Below are 21004 nucleotides of genomic sequence, written 5' to 3'. Positions count from 1 at the left end.
AACGCAGCTACACCGCAGTGAGCTGCTTTTTTGTTGCGGTCCGCGGCCTTTGTCGGCATGCCAGAACGCAGGCATTTACCTGGAAGTGAGGTCAAGAGGTTTCCTGTTGACCTCACTTCCTGGCAAAGTCCAGGAAAGCCCCCGGTGTCAAGTGCCCGCCCCGACCCCGACCCCCCCTCCCGAAAATCCAACATGGCCGCGCGCACAGTAGCGCACCGGCCGCCCTGCTCCTATGATTTCTGTCGCATGTGCAATAACACATGCGACAGAAAAATGCCCCCCAGGCCCTGCCCGGTCACCCCCTATTCCCCCCGGTATTCCCCCTTACCTGTCCGGTCGCAGCGCTGATCCCCCGCGGCCCCCTCCTCCTTCACAGCAGACGCCGGTCAGTGCGGTCACATGAGCAGAGCAGCTGACAGCCAGCACTGTGTTCAGAGAGCTGTGCTTGCTGCTCGCACTCTGCAGCTGTGACCCGGGGAGAGTGGGTGCAGATTTTTGGCACCCACTCTCCTCAAATGGAGGGTCTGCCCTCCTAGAAAATGGGGGATACGTTCCCTGAACGTGCCCCCATATTCTAGAAGGTCCAGAGGGGACGTCCATATCGATTTCTGCGGACCCATTTTTTTCAAATTTTTTGATTAAATTGGAGAACAAGGGAATGATTTGGGGAGTGTTTTTTCTAATAAAAAATGTTTTTTTTTTTTTTGCTTTTGTTTACTGTCAATTAGTTATGTCGGGTATCTAATAGACGCCGTGACATCACTAATTGCTGGGCTTGATGCCAGGTGACATTACACATCTGGTATCAACCCCATTTATTACCCCGTTTGCCAACGCACCAGGGCGCGGGATGAGTTGGGGCGAAGCGCCAGGATTGGCGCATCTAATGGATGCGCCACTTCTGGGGCGGCTGCGGCCTGCTATTTTTAGGCTGGGAAGAGTCCAATAACCATGGCTCTTCCCACCCTGAGAATACCAGACCCCAGCTGTCAGCTTCACCTTGGCTGGTGATCTAATTTGGGGGGACCCCACGTTATTTTTTTTTAATTCTTTATAAATAAAAAAAAAAGCCTGGGGAGCCCTCCAAATTGATCACCAGCCAAGATGAAGCTGCCAGCTGTGGTTTGCAGGCTACAGCTGTCTGCTTTACCCTGACTGGCTATCAAAAATAGGGGGGACCCCCACGCCATTTTTTTCATTGTTTTTTTTTTTTTTTTTTTTATTGGATAAATACTAAGCTAGGCACCCTTTAGTGCCACATGAAAGGTACTAAAGGTGCTAGCTTAGAATATGCAGGCGGGGGTGGGACGTTATATATATATATTTGACATCCATTCATCCATTGACGCTTTTTAGGTTGTGTGCCCACAATCAGGGTTTGCAGTGTTATGGGCGCTGAGTGTTTTCCCTGCGTCCATAACGCTGCATTGTGCAGTAGAAGCACAGTGGAAGGATTTTTGGAGATCCCATGCCCACTGTGCTTCTTTTCTCCGCAGCATAAACTGACCGGTGGCGCAGCTTCCCGAGCCTCAGCATGTCAATTTATGCTGCGGAGACGAGAGTGTTCTCTGCAGGTAGCATAGAGCTAAAGTCCACAGCATCCTGAACCCAAATCGTGGGCATGGGCAGCTGCGTTCTCCCATGGACAACACTCACATCTCTGCAGGAAGGCTGACACTGTGTACTAGACGCCGTGTCGCTGGATCATGGCTACATAGCCTTAGGCCCCTTTCACACGTCAGTGATTCTGGTAAGTTTGTGCTTTTTTTAAAACGTACCAGGATCACTGACATACACAGACCCATTATAATGAATGGGTCTGCTCACACGTCAGTGATTTGTCACTGCACGTGTCTCCGTGCAGCGTACCCGCGTGTGCGTGATTGCTGCACGGAGACATGTATATTTTTTTCTGGCATCACTGATGTTCCACGGACCACGCAGTGGTGTGGTCTGTGAAACACGTGCCAGAAAAAAACGTGCTTTTAAAATAAAAATCATTTTAAGGGTATGTGCGCACGTTGCTTTTTACCTGCTTTTTACCTGCTTTTTTTGCTGCTTTTTCTTCTGCGCTGTTTAATGCCAAAATGGATGTGTTCTTCTATTCAAGCAAAGTCTATGGGAATTTGGGTTTCTTGTTCACACTATGTTGTTCAAAATGCTGCCTTTTTGTGGCAGAACTTTGGTCAAAAACTCAGCTTTGCAGTGCAAAACCCAAATGGCAAAAACAATTGACATGTTGCTTCTTTGAAAAGCTGAGTTTTTGACCAAAGTTCTGCCACAAAAAGGCAGCATTTTGAACAACATAGTGTGAACAAGAAACCCAAATTCCCATAGACTTTGCTTGAATAGAAGAACACATCCATTTTGGCATTAAACAGCGCAGAAGAAAAAGCAGCAAAAAAGCAGGTAAAAAGCAGGTAAAAAGCAACGTGCGCACATACCCTTACTCACCCGGCGTCCAGCGATGTCCTCTGCAGCCCGTTCTCTCTGCTGCTTCTGAGCCGGCTCATTATTGTCGCGCATATTCATGATGTGCGACACAGCCAACCCGGAAGCAGCTGCTGCGGGGGTCAGCGCCGGCCGGATGCTGCACCGCGGGAGCGATAAGCACCATGGAGAGCGGGAGCGGGCACAGGTGAGTTAATCTCTAAGTGCAATCACGGGCCACGGAGAACGGAGCCCGGATTGCACTTAGACAACCCATGTGTGCCGTGATTCACGGCACACGGAGGGACATGTGCGTGTTTTACACGCCAGTGAAAAACGTCAGTGTTTTTCACTGACGTGTGAAACGGGCCTAAAAGTGAGAATATTGTTGCTACAGCAACATTTTGGGTGAAGTAGCTGTGGATTCAAAATGCTTAATATACTCCTGAATAAAATCCTTGAGGGGTGCAGATTCCAAAATGGGGTCACTTGTGGGGGTTTTCTGACGTATAGGTACCCAAGGGGCTCTGCTAATGTGACATGGTGCGCGAAGTTTATTTCACCTTTTCCAAAATTCAAATGGTGCTCCTTCCATTCCAAGCCCTCCCATTTATCCAAACAGAATATGGAGAAGGAAATGACATCACAGGTTTTTTTTTCCAAAGGTCTGTGTTCAACCAACTTTATTAACACTGACAAGTCTTAAAAAACGCACCTAAAAAAACGCATGAAAAACGCATGCGTTTTCGATGCCTTTTTCTCAAAAAGCATTGTTTACAATTCTCCCCTCTGCCAGAGGGTGCGTTTTTTTCCGCGCTGAAAAAAAAGCAACGTGTGCACATAGCCTAGTCAGGATCTTGGGGATCCTGTTAGTGCTGTGCTACATGGTTCATTGAAGGGTCAGTTGAAAGAGTCCCACCCCCTGTCTGGTGTGACATTGGATAAGGGTCTAAAATCCATCTGTATACAATGGAGATAGCCCTGAGCCTATAAAAATTCCATGCTGAATCTTGTCTTGGAGGAAAGGAGGCCATAACAGACAATGGCACCATATGATAAACCTGAAAGGAGAATTAGTATTAATTTCCATTACTGAACATGTCTGGGATCTTGTTACTGCGGTGAGAGGATTTACAAGTGAATTAACTGTACTACAGTACAGACCCTTCATAATGCCTCTATTTTCATATGCCTGGGCACACTACTCTTAAGGCCCAGTCACACACAATGACTTACTAGCGATCCCGACAACGATGCGTCCTGAAGGATTTCTGGTAAGTCGTTGGGAGGTCGCTGGTGAGATGTCACACAGTCAGACCTTACCAACGACGCAGTAACGATCAGCGACCTGTATAACGATCTCGGTGGGCGTTGGGACCGTGTTAGGAGGTCGTTAGTAGGTGTTAAACACAGTGATGCGTCCTGCCCAGCAGGACATCGCCTTTGAAGAAAATGGTCCAGACCATGCGGTAACGACTAGCAATCTCACAGCAGGGGCCTGATCGCTGGTAGGTGTCACACATAACGAGATCGCTGGCAAGATCGTTACTGCGTCACAAACTGTGACTCAGCAACGATCTCGTTAGCGATCTCGTTGTGCGTGACTGGGCCTATAGGAGCTACATACTGGAGCCTCAAAGCCCCCAGACATTAAATTAATGTTGGCCAAACTTGCCAAAATTGATGGATTTGGCTGACAGTCTAATGTGTGTGGGAGACCCTGACAGATGATTGTTGGGGGAGATATGGATAAGGAACATCTGGTTCCGGACTACTAAACCTTTTGTTCTATAGACCCAAACCGTAGTCAGATGTTTGTGCGGCATTTCTATCATGGAGCACACAGGACTGTTCAGCAGACTGAGTGCTCAATCTACTGTGTATGGAGGGTTTTACTATCTTTCTGGGAATTCTGGGCATTGCTTTGAATACCACACCATAAACAGCACACTTTCACTGACATCCACTGTAGGAGCTGTCAAGGGGTTTGCGATGGGTGTCAGACAGTTTTAATAGAATATAGTCTCTACTACGGTATGTGTATAGACTTACTAAATATAGAACATTCATATTTGATGGCGGTCACGTAAAAAGCGAGTATTCCTTTCTGACATGATTATAAAACCCCCACTTCCATCAATTCCCAAAATATGACAAAACTGCATAGGAAGCGGGGGCTGGAGTTTCTCCAAATGCAATGGAAATACTCCCAAATTTGGACACAAGAATTTCTCAAATCGGAGTATCATCTTGCTGATGGAGTCAGTGAGAAGAGCAGATGGGCCCCGCGCCAATGAGACGCTAGATATGTAGGAGGATTAGGACCTGTAAGGGGTTCCCAGGGCAGTGAGGGAGATTATAAGAAATGTAGAGATATTATAGGAGCTTCATTCCCTATTATAGATAATACATTTCTATCTAGTCTGATAAAAATTCAAGCAGTAAGAAAGACTTCAGCTAGCTTCTCAATGAGCAGATAAAACATGTCTATATTCATATACAGGCTACATATAGCATTGTCAAGCACGATACAGTAGAATTAAATTAAGGCTATGTGCGCACAGTGCGTTTTACGCTGCGTTTTTGCGCGTTTTTCGGGTGTGTTTTTGGCCTCAAAACTGCATGACTTTGCTTCCCCAGCAAAGTCTGAGTTTTCATTTTTGCTGTCCGCACACAACTTTTTTTTTTTTAAGCTGGGTTTTTGAGCTTGAAAAAAAAAATGGACATGTCAATTCTTTCCTGCGTTTTTTTGCATTTTCCGCCCATGCAATGCATTGGAAAAACGCAGAGATCAAAAACGCAGCCAAAAACGCACCAAATCGCGGTAAAGACGCATGCGTTTTTGATGCATTTTTTCGACGCGGATGCGTTTTTATCGGCCAAAAATGCACAAACTCAGCGTCAAAAAACGCAGCGTGCGCACATAGCCTAAAAGTTTGAAAAAACATGATCCATGGGTGCGAAAACCGTAAACATGATTTGTAAGGTATTCTGGTACAGACCTAAAAACTTATCTCCATGGTTGATAATTAGAATTCCAGAATGGAAGACTGAACTATACAGGCAGAGCAAGAGGTAAGCATGGTGGCAAGGTAGCCTATTTATATAGATCTCGGTGGTATTAAAATCTGTATAAAGTCACGAGCTGCAAAGGTGTCCATGTAAATTTTGTGGCAAGCATATCTGTGATCAGTGATGAGTAAGGAAGGAGCCTGCTGTTTGTAGTTCCCTGGGGATAGTGGGTGAAGAATAGACCCCATGTCTCCCACCTGCCGCACTGTGAAGTCACTTAGGGGTACTTCTCACGTAGCGAGATCGCTATCGAGATCGCTGCTGAGTCATGGTTTTTGTGACGCAGCAGTGACCTCATTAGCGATTTCACTGTGTGTGACACTGAGCAGCGATCTGGCCCCTGCTGTGTTATTGCTGCTCATTACACACGGTGCTGGTTCATTTTTTGGACGTTGCTCTCCCGCTGTGAAGCACACATCGCTGTGTTTGACAGCGAGAGAGCAATGATCTGAATGAGCAGGGAGCAGGGAACCGGCGTCTGGCAGCCTGCGGTAAGCTGTAACCAAGGTAAATATCGGGTAACCAAGCGAAGCCCTTTGCTTGGTTACCCGATATTTACCTTGGTTACTACTGTCCGCCGCTCTCAGGCTGCCAGTGCCGAATCCCTGCACACGTAGCCGGAGTACACCGGGTAAATAAGCAAAGCAGTTTTCTTATTAACCCAATGTGTACTCTGGCTAGGAGTGCAGGGAGCCAGCGCTAAGCGGTGTGTGCTGGTAACCAAGGGTAGTGCTTTGCTTGGTTACCCGATATTTACCTTAGTTACCAAGTGCAGCCTCGTTTCCACGCGTCCCTGGTGGCTGGGGGCTGGTCACTGGTGAGATCTGCCTGACTGACAGCTCAGCAGCGACCATGTAGCGACGCACCAGCGATCCTGACCAGGTCAGCTCGCTGGTGGGATCGCTGGAGCGTCGCTAAAGTGTGACTGTACCCTTACTCTTAGGTGACAGCAAGATTATCACATATCAGATCACCCATAGTTTGTGTGCTTGTCGGAATATTACCATTTATGTGCAGAATTTCCGCTATATGCCAGATTCTCCCAAAAAAGGAATCATTGTTGCATGCCCGTTCTGTGCCAGTCCTTCATCTGTGGAATTTGCGGCACATTCCAGTGCTAAGCTTCCATGTCATACACAGTTTACATGATGTAACAAGACCAGATTACTATCGCTCCTGTAACACTCACCAGTTTATATAAAGCTGTAGTGTTTTTGAATCATTCCCTCCACTCAATAGTGCCAGAGTAGGTAATTTCTAATCATCTTGGCTTCCATAATGCGCTGACCACCTGGCAAGAGGACAGCAAAGTGAATGCAGCTTGGATGTGACTAGTATACAACATGTACTAAAATTTAAAATGTAGTAAAATGGGCAAAGGTGTTTTGTAGTCCACGATTTTATGTAAATTTCCAGCACACGATGAGCCACAGAATACATCCATCGGATAGACTTCTCCATTGTTCCTTGACACAAGAATAAGAACTTAACAATCAATGGTGGTTTGACTGCTGAGAAGTAACTTTCTGCTAAAGAAGTGGCGTGGAAGTGGCTGGCACAGCAAAACGTGCGAGTACTTTCTCACCTATCAATTGCTGCTGATTTAGGGCACTTTTACAATGGCTGATATAAACTATAAGATTGTTAATGCAATTGGTGCTCATACACATTGCATATTGTCCATAGGAAATATTGTGCTGCCGACATAAACGAACCAATCATCAGACAAACAAGGGTTTTGCTGTTTTATATTGAAGCAGCACATTTCCAATGACCCGGAATCCATAGCCCTGTTTTTGGGTTTGTTTTTTTTTGGGGGGGGGGGGGGGACACTCAGCAGTATCCGCATAAGTTACATTTTGTAGAATCACTGCAGCATTAGAACCACAGGTTCTGAATTTGTTCTCGCAAAATCCATATGTTGCTTGTTGTAAGGCTATAATCTCCTGGGTGGATACAATCCGTGCGGCTGCTGTCTGCCGTTAAGTATTATCTGAGCCAGTCTAGTTTATGCATCTGTCTTTATTAATAGTGAGTGGATGTATCCTCGGGGAAATACTATATAGATCGCATTCATTCCCAGAGACATCACATCTGGGGTATTTACCATTCCATCACATTGGATCCGCCCGGAAAAGGGGCCTCAAAGCTCCAGACACCGACCGTGGCTGTGTGCACTGTCTCGCTGTCACTGGTAATAACCTACCACCGAATGATGGGTAACTGAAGAGTATTTTACAAGACAAAGTGAAGATTTCTACTAGGTTAAGACGCATGCGTAGAAACATGTTATGTCGCTGTGTAGTCGTTCACACTTGTGTTATTTTTGTAGTCTGATTACTTCCATAGAAGAAGCTGCCACTGTTACTGTTGTGACCTTTTGTCTGTAATGGTAATTTTTTTTTTTCTTATTTGTGGGTGTTGTGGTATTTGTTTTGTGTGATGTTTATGTTTGTTGTTAGGGTGACGACCAAACCAATTGTGGGATTCGCTGTTCTTACTTACGGATGTTTTTGGGCTGTGTAGTCTTGGTAACGAGGAGGGAAAATTCACAATGATTACCATTATACTCTGAGTCTAAATACCATAGGCCCCTTACGGTTTAAAAAAATGCTCAGAATGGTATAAAATAATACTCACTCCCAACATCTCCAGTCCAAATACATTATGGGTCGCCATATGTTATGTCTGTCACGCTTCGTCAGATATAATTGGTGCAGTAGTTTTGTGTTTAACCCCGTTTTGGCGAGTGATTGACAGCAGTGGTCATATGCCTGTCCATGTAGACCAGGAATTATAATATAAAAACTGTCAATGGACCTAGGAAACATTGAAACCAAAGTAATGCGGAATAAGTAAACTGAGTATGACTTCTGTTATTACCTTACACTATTCTGAGATTTATTTTTTTTAATATAAGAGGCTGGACCATCCCTTTTTTAATGTTGCTTTTTGCTGATTTTCCAAAATGGCTTACAGAATTGACAGCATTGAGGCATGGGGCACATGCTCTATTGCAGGAATATTGTCCCTCACCTATGGTTCTGTCCACCATACCTCAATGATGTGATTCTTCATGTATAAAAATGCTTTATGTGTAATAGTGCCTTTAACAAAAATTGTGCTTCGGGCCTTGCTTAAGTCAAGTTTCTCTTGAATGTCTTTATATGCGCCAATTTTTTTGTCCTAAACAGAAGAAAAATATAACAAGCTGAGCTACAATGTAAAGCCACTGAGTGCATCGGAATTTACATCGGGGGGACATTTGACCTCAAAGGATTCTAATGAGCACTGCTAATATATAAAATTTTGCCTGATATTGTACATGTAGGAGTTGTGTTCTGTCGCTATGCTCCATATCCTAGTCTTGTGCGTTCATTCACTACAATGCCCTCCATCCCTCCTGCTGTCCTGGCTCTTATACAATTCATAAACTTGGTAACCATATCCCCCTATCTTGAAAATTCCCAGACTTCCTGTAGCTTGGCTCTGCCAAGACCCCAAGAGCTTAAGTATCTACTCTATATACCCAAGACACTGAGAAAAACTTGGTGAAAAGGTCTTTCTCTCGATGCGTCTTACTCTAGCTTCAATAGGGAATGAAATGTCTGATTGTCTATGGGGTCAAGGAGAAGGCAATGAGGTTTTCCAAGATTTATCTGATATTTTCCACTAAAATCTGAGAATTTCTGTAAATATGTAACGATCAGCTGCACTATTAAAACCATCTGCCTGTGTCGGAAACACACGTCCCACCAAAAATTCTGCAATCTATCAAGACAAGGCATCTGACGGGGTCCAGCATTAGGTACATCACCAATTTTTACAACACTCAATCAGTGTGAGATTGGATGAGACAAACACATCAATATGCCCATAAACCTGTTGCAGATGCATCGCTTGTACTTCCTTATAATATTGTGGTCGGTACTAACCACTGTGCACTAGAAAGAACCTGTAACACCTACCTTATTTCAGGAACATCCCATGAAACGTACTGCATATTCAAATACCCAACAAAACCATGCATACAAGGAAAACCTACAAAACCAAGCCATTTTAGAGGTGCTCAGACCTTGTTTAGACATCGGAATCTAGTCAATGTCTCATTTGCTCATATTCTTAACCTTGTCTATATTTATTGCTTCTATATCCCACCCTCTGAGATGCCTTTTCACAGTCTAAGGCTATGTTCATACAGGGCATCTTTTGCTGCTTTTTTGGTGCGTTTTTGAGGTCACAAAGATGCACCAAAATGCATGCACTTCCTTCTCCCAGCAAAGTCTGAGTTTGATTTTGCTGTCCACACTGGGCATCTTTTGTTGGCTGCGTTTTTGAAGATGCAGCATGTGAATTCGTTTTCCATTTTTCCAGCGTTTTTGAGCCCTTCTAGTCAATAGATTTGACTTAAAAAAAATGCATTGGGAAAAATGGGGTAAAAACGCGGCAAAAACGCATTGTTTTTGGTGTGTTTCTTGGGATAAAAACGCTGCATCTTTGTGGTTAAAAAAAAAAAAGATGCCGTGTGTGAACATACCCTTAAAAGGCTTGCTAACATTAAAATGGTGGCTATTCTCACAAAGGTTTTGAATCTCACTATCTTCCCTATGCATTGATACAGAGCAAGGACGTATTGCCATAAAAGCTGTGTCGCCATCCTAAACATGGTAGCCATTTTACTAGTCAGAATGCTTTTTTGGACGCCAACTTTTAGTGAGGAGCATTGCAGCTAAAAGACCACTGACAGCCAGATTGGTTTATCAGTCTCTGCAAGGAGAAAAGTTTATCCCCTTAGACCACACTTTAGCTTCTCATAAAGCCAGATCAGACCTCATACTTTGCACTGACAAAGGACAATCATCCTGAACCAATGTCTGCAAATTGAGGTTCTAATCTGGCATAAATCCTAGGTCATATGAAAAGGCTTGTTAAAGAGCCACTTTTGACTTATAGGATTGCTGCTTCCAATAAGTAGCGCTAGAGTTTGTCCCCTTCCTCCCTGAAGAGACAATTTGAACTTTTAGTGAAAAATCTAGCTGGATAGTTAAAAATGCCTCATCTGTTTAGTCATTTCAGGCAAAATAGTTTAATACGATATTAAATCTGTAACAAATGTGAATGTTGAAGTTCGCCCAAAATCAAATTTCTTGATAAAATTGTTCCCAGATCTTTGCAATAACACCACATATTCAAAGTATCATTATTATATAGTGTTGGATCAGCTCAAATGTATTCTGCATGTACAACTAAAAGGAAAAATGCCATACTTTGCCATATGATCAATCCTAGTATTATGTCCCTTTGACAACTTTCCATCTATTTTCTGACCTTGTGTCATCCCATCATAGTGGCACTGAGTGAATCCAAATCTGAACTAATGTATACCTCCCAAAGACCAATGTAAACAGGCCAATATTCGCTAAACAAGTAAGAATGTATCAATGGCCCATGTAAACATGCATCCAATAAGCCAGCGAACAAAGAAACCATTTGTCATCTAATCATTATGCCATCATAAAAATCAACAATGTTTGTAGCACATCTCCCGTGTAGACACTGTATCACTGTGTGAATGGGCCAAAAAAGGGAATAAAAATTCATGTATTTAGCTGATCAGTGCTCATATATGAACATAAATCTGACCGTCTGCAGTGTAGTTTTGAAGGGAACCTGTCACCAGATTTTTCCCTATTAAACCAAAAATATCACCTTCTGCAGCTCCTGGGCTGCATTCTATGAAGGTGCACCTTGTTGCTGGCCACCTTTTCAGACCTCAGAAACAACTTTACAAAATATTACCTTTTCGTATGCAAATTAGCTTGGTTGGCCAGATGGGCGAGCTCTCTTTCACCTTACGTCTCCCCTCCTGCCGCTGTTCGCCATCCCCCAGTCTTAATTTGCATGGATGACGACTGCCCCGTCATCCTCCACGCTGAAGGTGATATTTTTGGTTTAATAGGGAAAAATCTGGTGACAGGTTCCCTTTTAAAGGAAATCGTGTTCTACAAAAGTTATTTATGAAGGTAATTGAAGAGCTGAGCTTGACCTCCTGGTTTGGGGAGGGAGTATGGACTCATGTAAACTGCAGTTTTGATTGTATATTGCTGTCTCAATGATGATAACAAGAGCTGGGATCTGCTTCCTCTACCGCGTTGGATGGCTGTACACGTTTCACATCCTCATACTGCAGACATCTGTGTCAATGCTTCTTCTATATGTTAACTCTTCACTTTGCCCTGTAAATATTCAGGATCTTGTTACTCAAATTTAAAATCTTCATAGGCACATATGAATTCCTATTATCAATTAGATTGCTGGACATTGCTAATTTATGGGATGGGTGGGTCTGGCACTGGCAAACTCTGCAAGCTCACTATGTGCCTTTAGGGCATGGCTGTGTTTGACATTCACAGACTCTATGATCACATTCACACCCAGCAGGGCTGTAGGTGCTGGGACTTCAGGGTGGAGGCTCTGATTTGCTAGGCAGGTTCTAATCTTTGGGCAGAGTGATTGTTTGCCCAGGTGGGTTATCAAGTGTTCTTGCAGGTACTTATCGTATCCGTATTTTCCACTTGTATATATGCCGGTGATTTCATGTCCTCCATTGTCTGTATTGAGCTGAACACATCAGTCAGATGCCACACAAACAGCTGCTCTCAAAAGAGGTTGAAAATGGCATTCAAAAAGTATATTCTCCTACTAAAACACCATATTATAGTTTATGTAAATCGCTACATAAAAAATGTTAATTAATTTGCAAATACATTCAATTGTCAAGCTTTTCCTGCTTGTTCAGAGTCTGTATAGTGCTTACTAAAGTGATCTCAGTACAGGGTACGTAATGACTCAACTCTGTGAATTCCTTCTCTATAGATAAACTGTAAAATGGTAATCTTTAACTTTAGTGAAGGAGTTTTGGATCACACACGAGGGCGGACGCATATTTATAGCAGTCGGCGGTGAATAATTACCAATTGTTGTTTGTTACACTTGTAATCGCTCTGTTACTTTTAGGGCAAGGTATCATATATACGGCTCTGTGGTGTATTCTTCTGTAACGTGCTTTATTATCTTTAATCTTGCTGCCATTGCATCATCGCCGTAGTTTTTGGGCAAGCGTGGACAGGCAGCGGTTTTTGTCTCTTAGAAACCGCCTGGCTATGTCTTCCCCATGACAGAATCTTGGCTGGTTTCCGAACAAGTGGTGGAAAAGTACTGCGGAGGCCCGAGTTGTGGAGGGACCTTGGTTCATACACTACAGTGTTTGCTTTGCTGCAGCTACAGGAGCTGGAATGTGAGTGAGTGAAGCATTCTGCAAGAGAAAAATCTGCAGCTACTTGAACCTTATTGTGGCACATTCATGTGTAACACGTTTATTCACTTTTGAGCTATTTTTCTGAAAATACCAGTTTTAGTAAACAATTCCCATAATATGATTTTATTATCAGGATCTCTCCTGATAAGCAGTACACATTTTATCAGCAAAGCCTGCCCATTTTAGCAGGACCAGACAATTCTAAGACTATGTGCGCACAGTGCGTTTTTTCGCGGCGGTTTTTGGCCTCAAAACTGCATGACTTTGCTTCCCCAGCAAAGTCTGAATTTCATTTTTGCTGTCCGCTCACAACTTTTTTTTTAAGCTGCGTTTTTTGAGCTTGAAAAAAAAAAATGGACATGTCAATTCTTTCCTGCGTTTTTTTCTGCGTTTCCCCCCCATGCAATGCATTGGAAAAACGCAGCAAAACGCACCAAATCGCGGTAAAAATGCATGCGTTTTTTTACGCGTTTTTCGATGCGGGTGCGTTTTTGTGCGTTTTTAGCGGTCAAAAAAACGCAGCGTGTGCACATAGCCTAAAAGTCCAGAAACTCCCCCAATAAGAGGAGAGAAGGGTCTGGGCCTGTTGGATTTCACCAGCAAATCCTTTTGTTCGGTATAGAGACAAGGTCAAACTACTCTGGCAACAGCCCTCAGAGAGAACACAGGAACTCTTGGCCAAGCTGAATGCTCCTGTAAATAGGGGAGTCGGCACACATAGCTGTCGGCCACTTGATCAGTACTGGGTGAAAGAAGGTTTTAGATTATGGCTTTTAACTGCTCGATTGTTATGTTCTTGGGAAGATCAGCCATCGCCTATACACATTAAAATTGTGAAGAACCCATTGACCATCTATTGTTGGTGAGTAGAAAACTCAGGCATATTGACTTAGAATACCTGATCATTTTGTTTCCGTTGCAGATAAGCTGCTGTCATGAGATGCTTGGTCAGAAGGGGGATATTGAGAGAAATGGCTCTCTATCCACCTGCCCCTTCGGTGGCTATACACAATGCTCTTAAGATGAATCAACCAAAGGGAGTGCATCTCTATGGGAGACTTTTCCGCTGCAGTTGACACATCTCTATAAGAATATAATTACACTGACATAGGATTTTCTTGTTTACACCCTATTTACGAGACTACTGGCAATCACTTTCAGATGGTAAGGTTTGTAGACATGGAGCACTGAATACCTCAATGGTTTCCAGTCTTGTAATGAATAGACAGACTGTATTTTTATCTAGGGATAAACTGTTTTGACTCTGTGGCGTGCAGGCAATAGTTGCTTTTAATCTCTCTGCAGTAAACTTGGAACATATCCCTTGAATGATGTGATTGCTGCAGACTGCATATTTATACAGGGCTCGCTGGCTTATCAGTAATTGCAGTAATAGTGGACCGCCGAGTCAGGGGGGTTATCGAGGGAACTTTATATTACATTACAGAGCTTCTGCCAATGGAAACTGACCTCTCGGCCACAATAATACTAAAGAGCCATAATAAAATACCATTATTTGGCTTGATATATATTCAGTTAGTGATCTTTTTGATCACATGGCATACTGTACACCTACGGTAATTTATAGATGTATGAGGCTAATGCTGGCATTCGCGAGAGCTCCTACCTATACTTTTGATTGCTCCTACCTAGCCTTTTGATTGTAAACAGGAGTGTATGAAAAGGCAGCCCACACAAATGCAATGCAGCCCATAGATAAGGGGCTCTGCAGAGCTTAGACCCATCCCTAGTACATGCCCTTATTATCTCCCGCCTGGATTATTGCAAACTCCTGCTCTGTGGCCTCCCTTCTAACAGTCTCTCACCCCTACAATTTATTCTACACTATGCTGCCCGGCTAATCCACCTGTCCCCCCCGCTACTCCCCGACCTCTCCTCTCTGCCAATCCCTTCACTGGCTTGCCATTGCCCAACGACTCCAGTTCAAAACACTAACCATGACCTACAAAGCCATCCACAACTGGTCTCCTCCCTACATCTGACCTAGTCTTCCGGTACTTACCTTCACGTAACCTCTGATCCTCACAAGATCTCCTTCTCTACTCCCCTCTCATCTCCTCCCACTATCGCTTCCAATATTTCTCCCGTGCCTCCCCTATACTCTGGAATGCTCTGCCACAACACATCAGACTCTCGCCTACCTTGACAAGCTTCAAAAGGAACCTGAAGACCCACCTCTTCCGACAAGCCTACAACCTGCCGCAACCCACAGTCTGATATAGTGCCGCACAATCAGCTCTACCCTCACCTACTGTATCCTCACCTATCCCTTGTAGACTGTGAGCCTTCGCAGGCAGGGACCTCTATCCTCCTGTACCTGTCTGTGACTTGTTTTGTTTGATTATTGTACTTGTCCCTATTATGTATACCCCTTTCACATGTAAAGCGCCATGGAATTGATGGAGCTATAATAATAATAATAATCCATATTTGCGGTGACAGTCTATGAAGAGCTTCCTCTACATACAACAAAATATGAGGAATTTAATTCACAGTGAGAACAGAGACAAAAACCATGGAATTTGTACAGAAAATTAATTCTAATGTTTAACACCATGTTCCTCTGACTCTGTATATAGCAGCTCACCGTAATGGCTTCCGTGTAACGCAAACAGGACATAGTGAGGGAGTTTCCTGTGGTTGTGAATTTCCGGACGGTTTGTAAGGTGAAGAGTTCAGCTAACTATGGTTTATGTAAAATCTTGTGAAGCTTTACGAGCTGTAAGTTTTGGTATGAAAGTTTAGCAAGATTCTCATGTGACTTGTCCTCTAAGGCCTTGTGCGCATGCTGCATTTTTTTGCCACATTTTTGGATGCAGTTTTTGTCCCAAAACTGCATGCATTTCCTTCCCCAGCAAAGTCTATGATACTTCATGTTTGCTGTCCGCACGTTGCAGCTTTTTTTGGCTGCGTCTTTGTGGTGACCACAAAGATGCAGCATGTCAATTCTTTTCGCGTTTTTGCCAGCGTTTTTGAGCCCTTCTAGTCAATAGATTTGACTTAAAAAAACGCAATGGGCAAAAACGCTTTAAAAAAACGCAGCAAGAAATGCATGCTGAGGGAGCGTTTTTTTTGGGACCAAAAACGTGCATCTTTCCGCCACATGTGGATTTCATGAAACAGGAAGTTAGTCTAAAAAAAAGCCATAATGGCAGATGTGATTTACTGTATATTTTTAATAAAAATTGTGATAAAAGAATAAACGCAGGCACGCTGTTGTTAGTCGTTCCCGGGGTGTCACACGTGGCGATGTGTGCTGCCTCAGGAACGACAAACAACCTGCGTCCTAAATGAGCAATGATATTTTGAAAATGAACGACGTGTCAACGATTTGGTATTTCGGATTGTTAGCGGTCGCTGGTGTCACATGCTACGACGTCGCTAACGAAGCCTGATGTGCGTCACGAATTCCGTGACCCCAGAGATATCTAGTTAGCGATGTCGCTGCGTGTAACGGGGCTTTAAGGATGGCTAATCCGGCCAATATCAGCAGGATTGTGTGTATGGAGGCATCCTGACAGATGATGTTGAGGAAGTGAAGGATTTAGCTTGTTGGGAGTTTAAGTGGTTCATCCTCCAGTTCTAACGGAGATAAGTCACTGCCAGACTCTGGCAGCAGCTCATTCATAAAAAACACTAATGCTTGGCCATACCAAGCATTCCTATGTATGTAGAAGGTGCAATAGGCAGTTGATGACCGAAAGTTTCATCTTTTTGGTATGGAGGGCTTTAACCAGATGTAAACATTTGGTATGTCACTGCAGAGTGCATGCATACAACAATAAACAGATAAATACTATCCATTTTAACTTAATCAGAGAGAACATCCATCTCTAAAGGAGGAAACTCCAAACAAACATTAAATATCCGTAGAACAAGGAGTTAATGCTTCAAAATGTATTGTACAACTGTTACAGCAAGACAGTGCAAAGTGCTCCTACAAAGTATAAGGCCTAAGACACACGGCATGAAAATCGGAGCGAGTGGCATGCCATAAAACATCGCAAGCCACTCGGACCAATATTACTCTGTGCCAGCACCCATGAGCGATTATTTTCTCAGCCCTAATTGGACCGAGAAAACAATCGCAGCATGCTGCGAGTGTAATGCGAGACTCATTTCTCTCGCACCCATTCAAGTCTATGGGGTGAGAGAAAAATCGCACTGCACTCGCAGTATACCACTGTACTGTGAGTACAGAGGGAGAATGGCAATAGCCAGCAATGGAGGAGAGAGGGAGAAAAATCCCTCCCGCCCCTCCGCAGCGTCGGCCCGCCCCTCCTCAGAGCTGACCTGACACCCCCCCCCCCTTCCCCCGCAGCTGTGGTCCGATCGGACCTCAGTCGCAGTGACACTCGCATGACACTCTGCTCCCGATGTGCTGCCAGCGTGAGCCAAGTGTCATAGTAGACCCCGTGTGGCCCCGGCCTAAACATACAAATATAAAAACACGTAACATGCAGGCTAAAGAGGACAAAATATATACCATAGATCCCTCTAGACAGAACCCAGGTGACAAGATTACAAATAGAACCACTTAAAGGGAACCTGACACCAGATTTGAGGCATATAAGCTGCGGTCACCACCAGTGGACTCTTATATACAGCATTCTAACATACTGTAATATAAGAACCCAGGTCGCTGTGTAGAACGTAAAAAAACACTTTATAATACTCCCCTAAACAGGCAGTGCGAAGCAGATGGGTGTCTCCGTTCTCCGGGAGCGGCGTCTCCTCTTTCGGCCAGCTTTGTCCTCTGTGTTCTGAAGCCTGGGTGAATGACGCGTCCTATGTCATCCACACAAGCAGACACTGGGGTCCTGCGCAGGTGGACTTTAATCTGCCCTAAGCATGGCAGATCAAAGTATTGTAGTGCGCATACATGGAACCTCAATGCCGGCTATTGTGGATTGCACATTGGTTGCAATTTTTCCTGTATACCACTATTCTATTTTTTTACAAAAGGGAAAAAAGGGGGATGGGTTTTTGTATTTAAGTGGTTATATTTGTAATCTTGTCACCTGGGTTCCCTAGAGGGATCTATGGTAGCTATTTTGTCCTCTCTTACCTGCATTGCACGTGTTTTTAGATTTGTATGTTTATACTTTGTAAAGCACTTTGCACTGTCTCAACAGTTGTACAATAAATTTTGAAGCATTAACTCCTTGTCCTCTGGATATTTAATCAACAATAAACACCATCCTTCCTTTTTCTATTAAACTAAGAGAAGTGGTTATTTCTATACTAAAAAAAATTCACCCCAGTCATGAATTTATTTCTATTTTACTTCTAGTTTCAAGTACAACTTCTCCCATTTGTGGTCCATTATGTAATATTCCTAAATTTTGGTGTATGGGTTAGTCTCCAAGTTACTCACCAAGAATCTTGTATCTTTCTTACAGAAACCCAAACCACCAACCACTAAAATGGCAAACAAAGGACCTTCATACGGATTGAGCAGGGAAGTGCAGATGAAGATTGATCAGAAGTACGACCCAGAGTTGGAGAACATCTTGGTCCAATGGATAACCACCCAGTGCCCTGCTGAATGTGGGCGTCCAGAAGAAGAGGGAAAATCTGGATTTCAGAAGTGGCTGAAGGATGGCGTTGTGAGTGCAATGGCTTTTGCTACTGCAGTTGCATCAATTATTTATTATGAAATCTTCATAGTTGTAACCTAGACTTACAGAACTGTCCTACAACTTCACGCATTTGTTAACAGAAAAATTAAATAGCAAAATATAGTCAATTCTGGAAGAATATAAGGACTAGAGTGTACAATCTGGTATGCTGATTTCTAAAGAGTATAACTAAAAAATAAATTACTATTATAGCAACCTGGAAATGAAAAGTTTTAGGACTTAACATTAAAGTAGTAAATATCAAACTTGGGAAACTTGGGAATGATGGGTCATATAGTAAACCACAAAATGTCTGACCAAACCTGCATACATATTTATTTCTTCTCATTACTTTAGGTACTTTCCGAGCTGATTAATTCCCTTGCCCCGGGTTCCGTGAGCAAAATCCAAAAATCCACAATGGCCTTCAAACAGATGGAGCAAGTGTCTCAGTTCCTGAAGGCCTGTGAGCGATATGGCATTGCAGCTGCTGACTTGTTCCAGACAGTTGACTTATGGGAATGTATGGATATATATATCATTCTGAACTTATTGATGTACATCTTTGACCTGCTTGCAGCCTGACCTGTATGCTAAAAAGACTCAACTGATTTGTTGATATTGGAGAAAATGATGGCAGCAGGTCAAGATATATTTTTAATACATCTCTTCAAAAATGTTTTTATTTTTTTGTCAATTTTATTACAGGCAAGGACATGGCCAGTGTGCAGAGGACCCTGATGAACTTGGGTGGTGTGGCGGTAACAAAGTGTGACGGCCAGTTCCGTGGAAATCCTGACTGGTTCCCTAAGTGAGTGCTTTAAGTCAAACAAAGCTAAGCAGAGTTTCTATTTTTTTAATACTTGACCATAGGTAGGAACTTGGCGTAGTGGCCGATTGTTAGGCTCAGTCCCAGGCATTCATTACTTTGTATTCATACTACTAAAAAGTGCAGTTTCCTACCCATTTCAAGACAAAATCTTTGCTTGGAAAATGATACTCCAAATGTACCGTATTTTTAGTTCTATACGCAAGGCATAATATTACAGAAGATCTAACAGGTGCTCGATTGAGTTCTTAATTTTTAAGGCCTACAGTACTCCTTCACATTAAAGCCCCATTTGATGTGTATTGTGGCCCTGCAAACCTTCTTGTGAACTCAAACTCTCCTTTCCTTTAGCTATAAAAACTACTGCCAGAGAAATAAGACAATGGATTACTCCACTCTCCCCATAGAGAACACACAAACACGTGGCTCTGTTGAGCTTTCATGCTTATGAGAGAGTCGGGAGAAAAAGCTGTTGGCTGAGTGGAGCCATAAGTATAGGGAAGTAAGGAGTGATAGCTGTAGGCCAATAATCGTGTAGTAGTTGGGAGCAAGTTAGGAGGGAGTAGGAACAGAAGGCTCTATCCTGAACGAATTTTTGTGTGTGTGTGTGTGTGTGTGTGTGTGTGTATAATTGGGGAGGTTTAGTTGGCGGTCAAGATGAGTGTTCACGAGTATAGTTGAGTAGAAAGAGCTGTCAGATGAAAGTGTTTGGCCACCAGCTATCAATAATGTATATATGTAAATAAACTATTTGCCCAACATTTGTAAGTAAATCTGAGGACATTCATTTCTTGGAAAGAATGCCTAACACATTCTTCTTTAACAAATTCTTTACAATTTTTTAGGAAATCCATGGAAAACAAACGTGAATTTTCAAAAGATAAATTAAAAGAAGGGCAGAGCGTCATTGGTCTACAGATGGGCACCAACAAAGGAGCTTCCCAGTCTGGAATGACTGGCTATGGCATGCCAAGGCAAATCCTCTGACGGACCAAATCCTGGAAACACCTGAACAGATTACCAAGCAGATCATCCACTCATCTCTTAGGTCTTCTCTTTTCTCTTCTCCCAGGACATTATCATCTAGTCCTTATCATCAAACTCCAAACATGGTCCCGTTTTCCCACCCCATTTTTAGGGAAACGTGATAAGTATTTAATTTTTGATTGTTTAGGAATTAAAAGTTTTTAGTGTCTTTTATGAGGATGCACCGCCATGCCTTAACATTCCACAAACCGGCCTGCTACAATGTTCTTTATATATTCGTGACCAAAGTTAAGTGGATTGTTTATTTCTAATCTTGGTTCTTTTAATCCTGTGGTTTGTTGAGATCTTCTGTAGTATACAGTAACCTCCGCTCAGCTTCATGGTGATCGAACCAATAGTGCAAAAGGGAATGCAACTTTCAAGCTCTTCTTAGTAGTCTATTCCTTGTGACTGGGGTGGGACCTGAGAATCTTGTGGCTCTGCTCTCTGAATCCAATACTGTTATATATATTTCTGATCCAATTAAAGACCAATCTATGTTTATAAAGTGAGCCTTCTTGGTCCATGTATCTAAGCGTCTATATTCTTCTTACAAGTAATTACAATTTAATTATCATTATTGCTGCCAGTAGAGTCACTGCTTTCACATAATCCCTATCTTGTACTGATCCTAAGGTACATCCGATATTATACTTCAGAGCTGCACTGAATATTGGGTTGGTACAA

The 21004-nt window shown here is 43.1% G+C and overlaps 1 protein-coding gene and 1 long non-coding RNA gene across 2 annotated transcripts in view; one reads left to right on the top strand and one right to left on the bottom strand.

The window, feature by feature from the left end:
- The window catches only part of TAGLN2 (transgelin 2), a 37860-nt gene extending 17035 nt beyond the window's left edge, over positions 1-20825 (top strand). Inside the window, exons 2-5 of the mRNA XM_075329841.1 lie at positions 18244-18450; positions 18820-18985; positions 19171-19273; positions 20137-20825. Coding sequence (XP_075185956.1) covers positions 18268-18450; positions 18820-18985; positions 19171-19273; positions 20137-20278 — 594 coding nt within the window. The 5' untranslated portion in view covers positions 18244-18267 and the 3' untranslated portion in view covers positions 20279-20825. The remainder of the gene's footprint in view (positions 1-18243; positions 18451-18819; positions 18986-19170; positions 19274-20136) is intronic.
- Positions 1-21004, bottom strand: part of LOC142257480 (uncharacterized) — a 259149-nt gene that overhangs the window by 218872 nt on the left and 19273 nt on the right. The window lies entirely within an intron of this gene.

The sequence above is a fragment of the Anomaloglossus baeobatrachus genome, chromosome 12, assembly GCF_048569485.1.
Source record: "Anomaloglossus baeobatrachus isolate aAnoBae1 chromosome 12, aAnoBae1.hap1, whole genome shotgun sequence".
NCBI classification, from domain to species: Eukaryota; Metazoa; Chordata; class Amphibia; order Anura; family Aromobatidae; genus Anomaloglossus; species Anomaloglossus baeobatrachus.
Note: the sequence above shows the minus strand (reverse complement) of the source record. Positions and strands in the feature narration are given on the sequence as shown.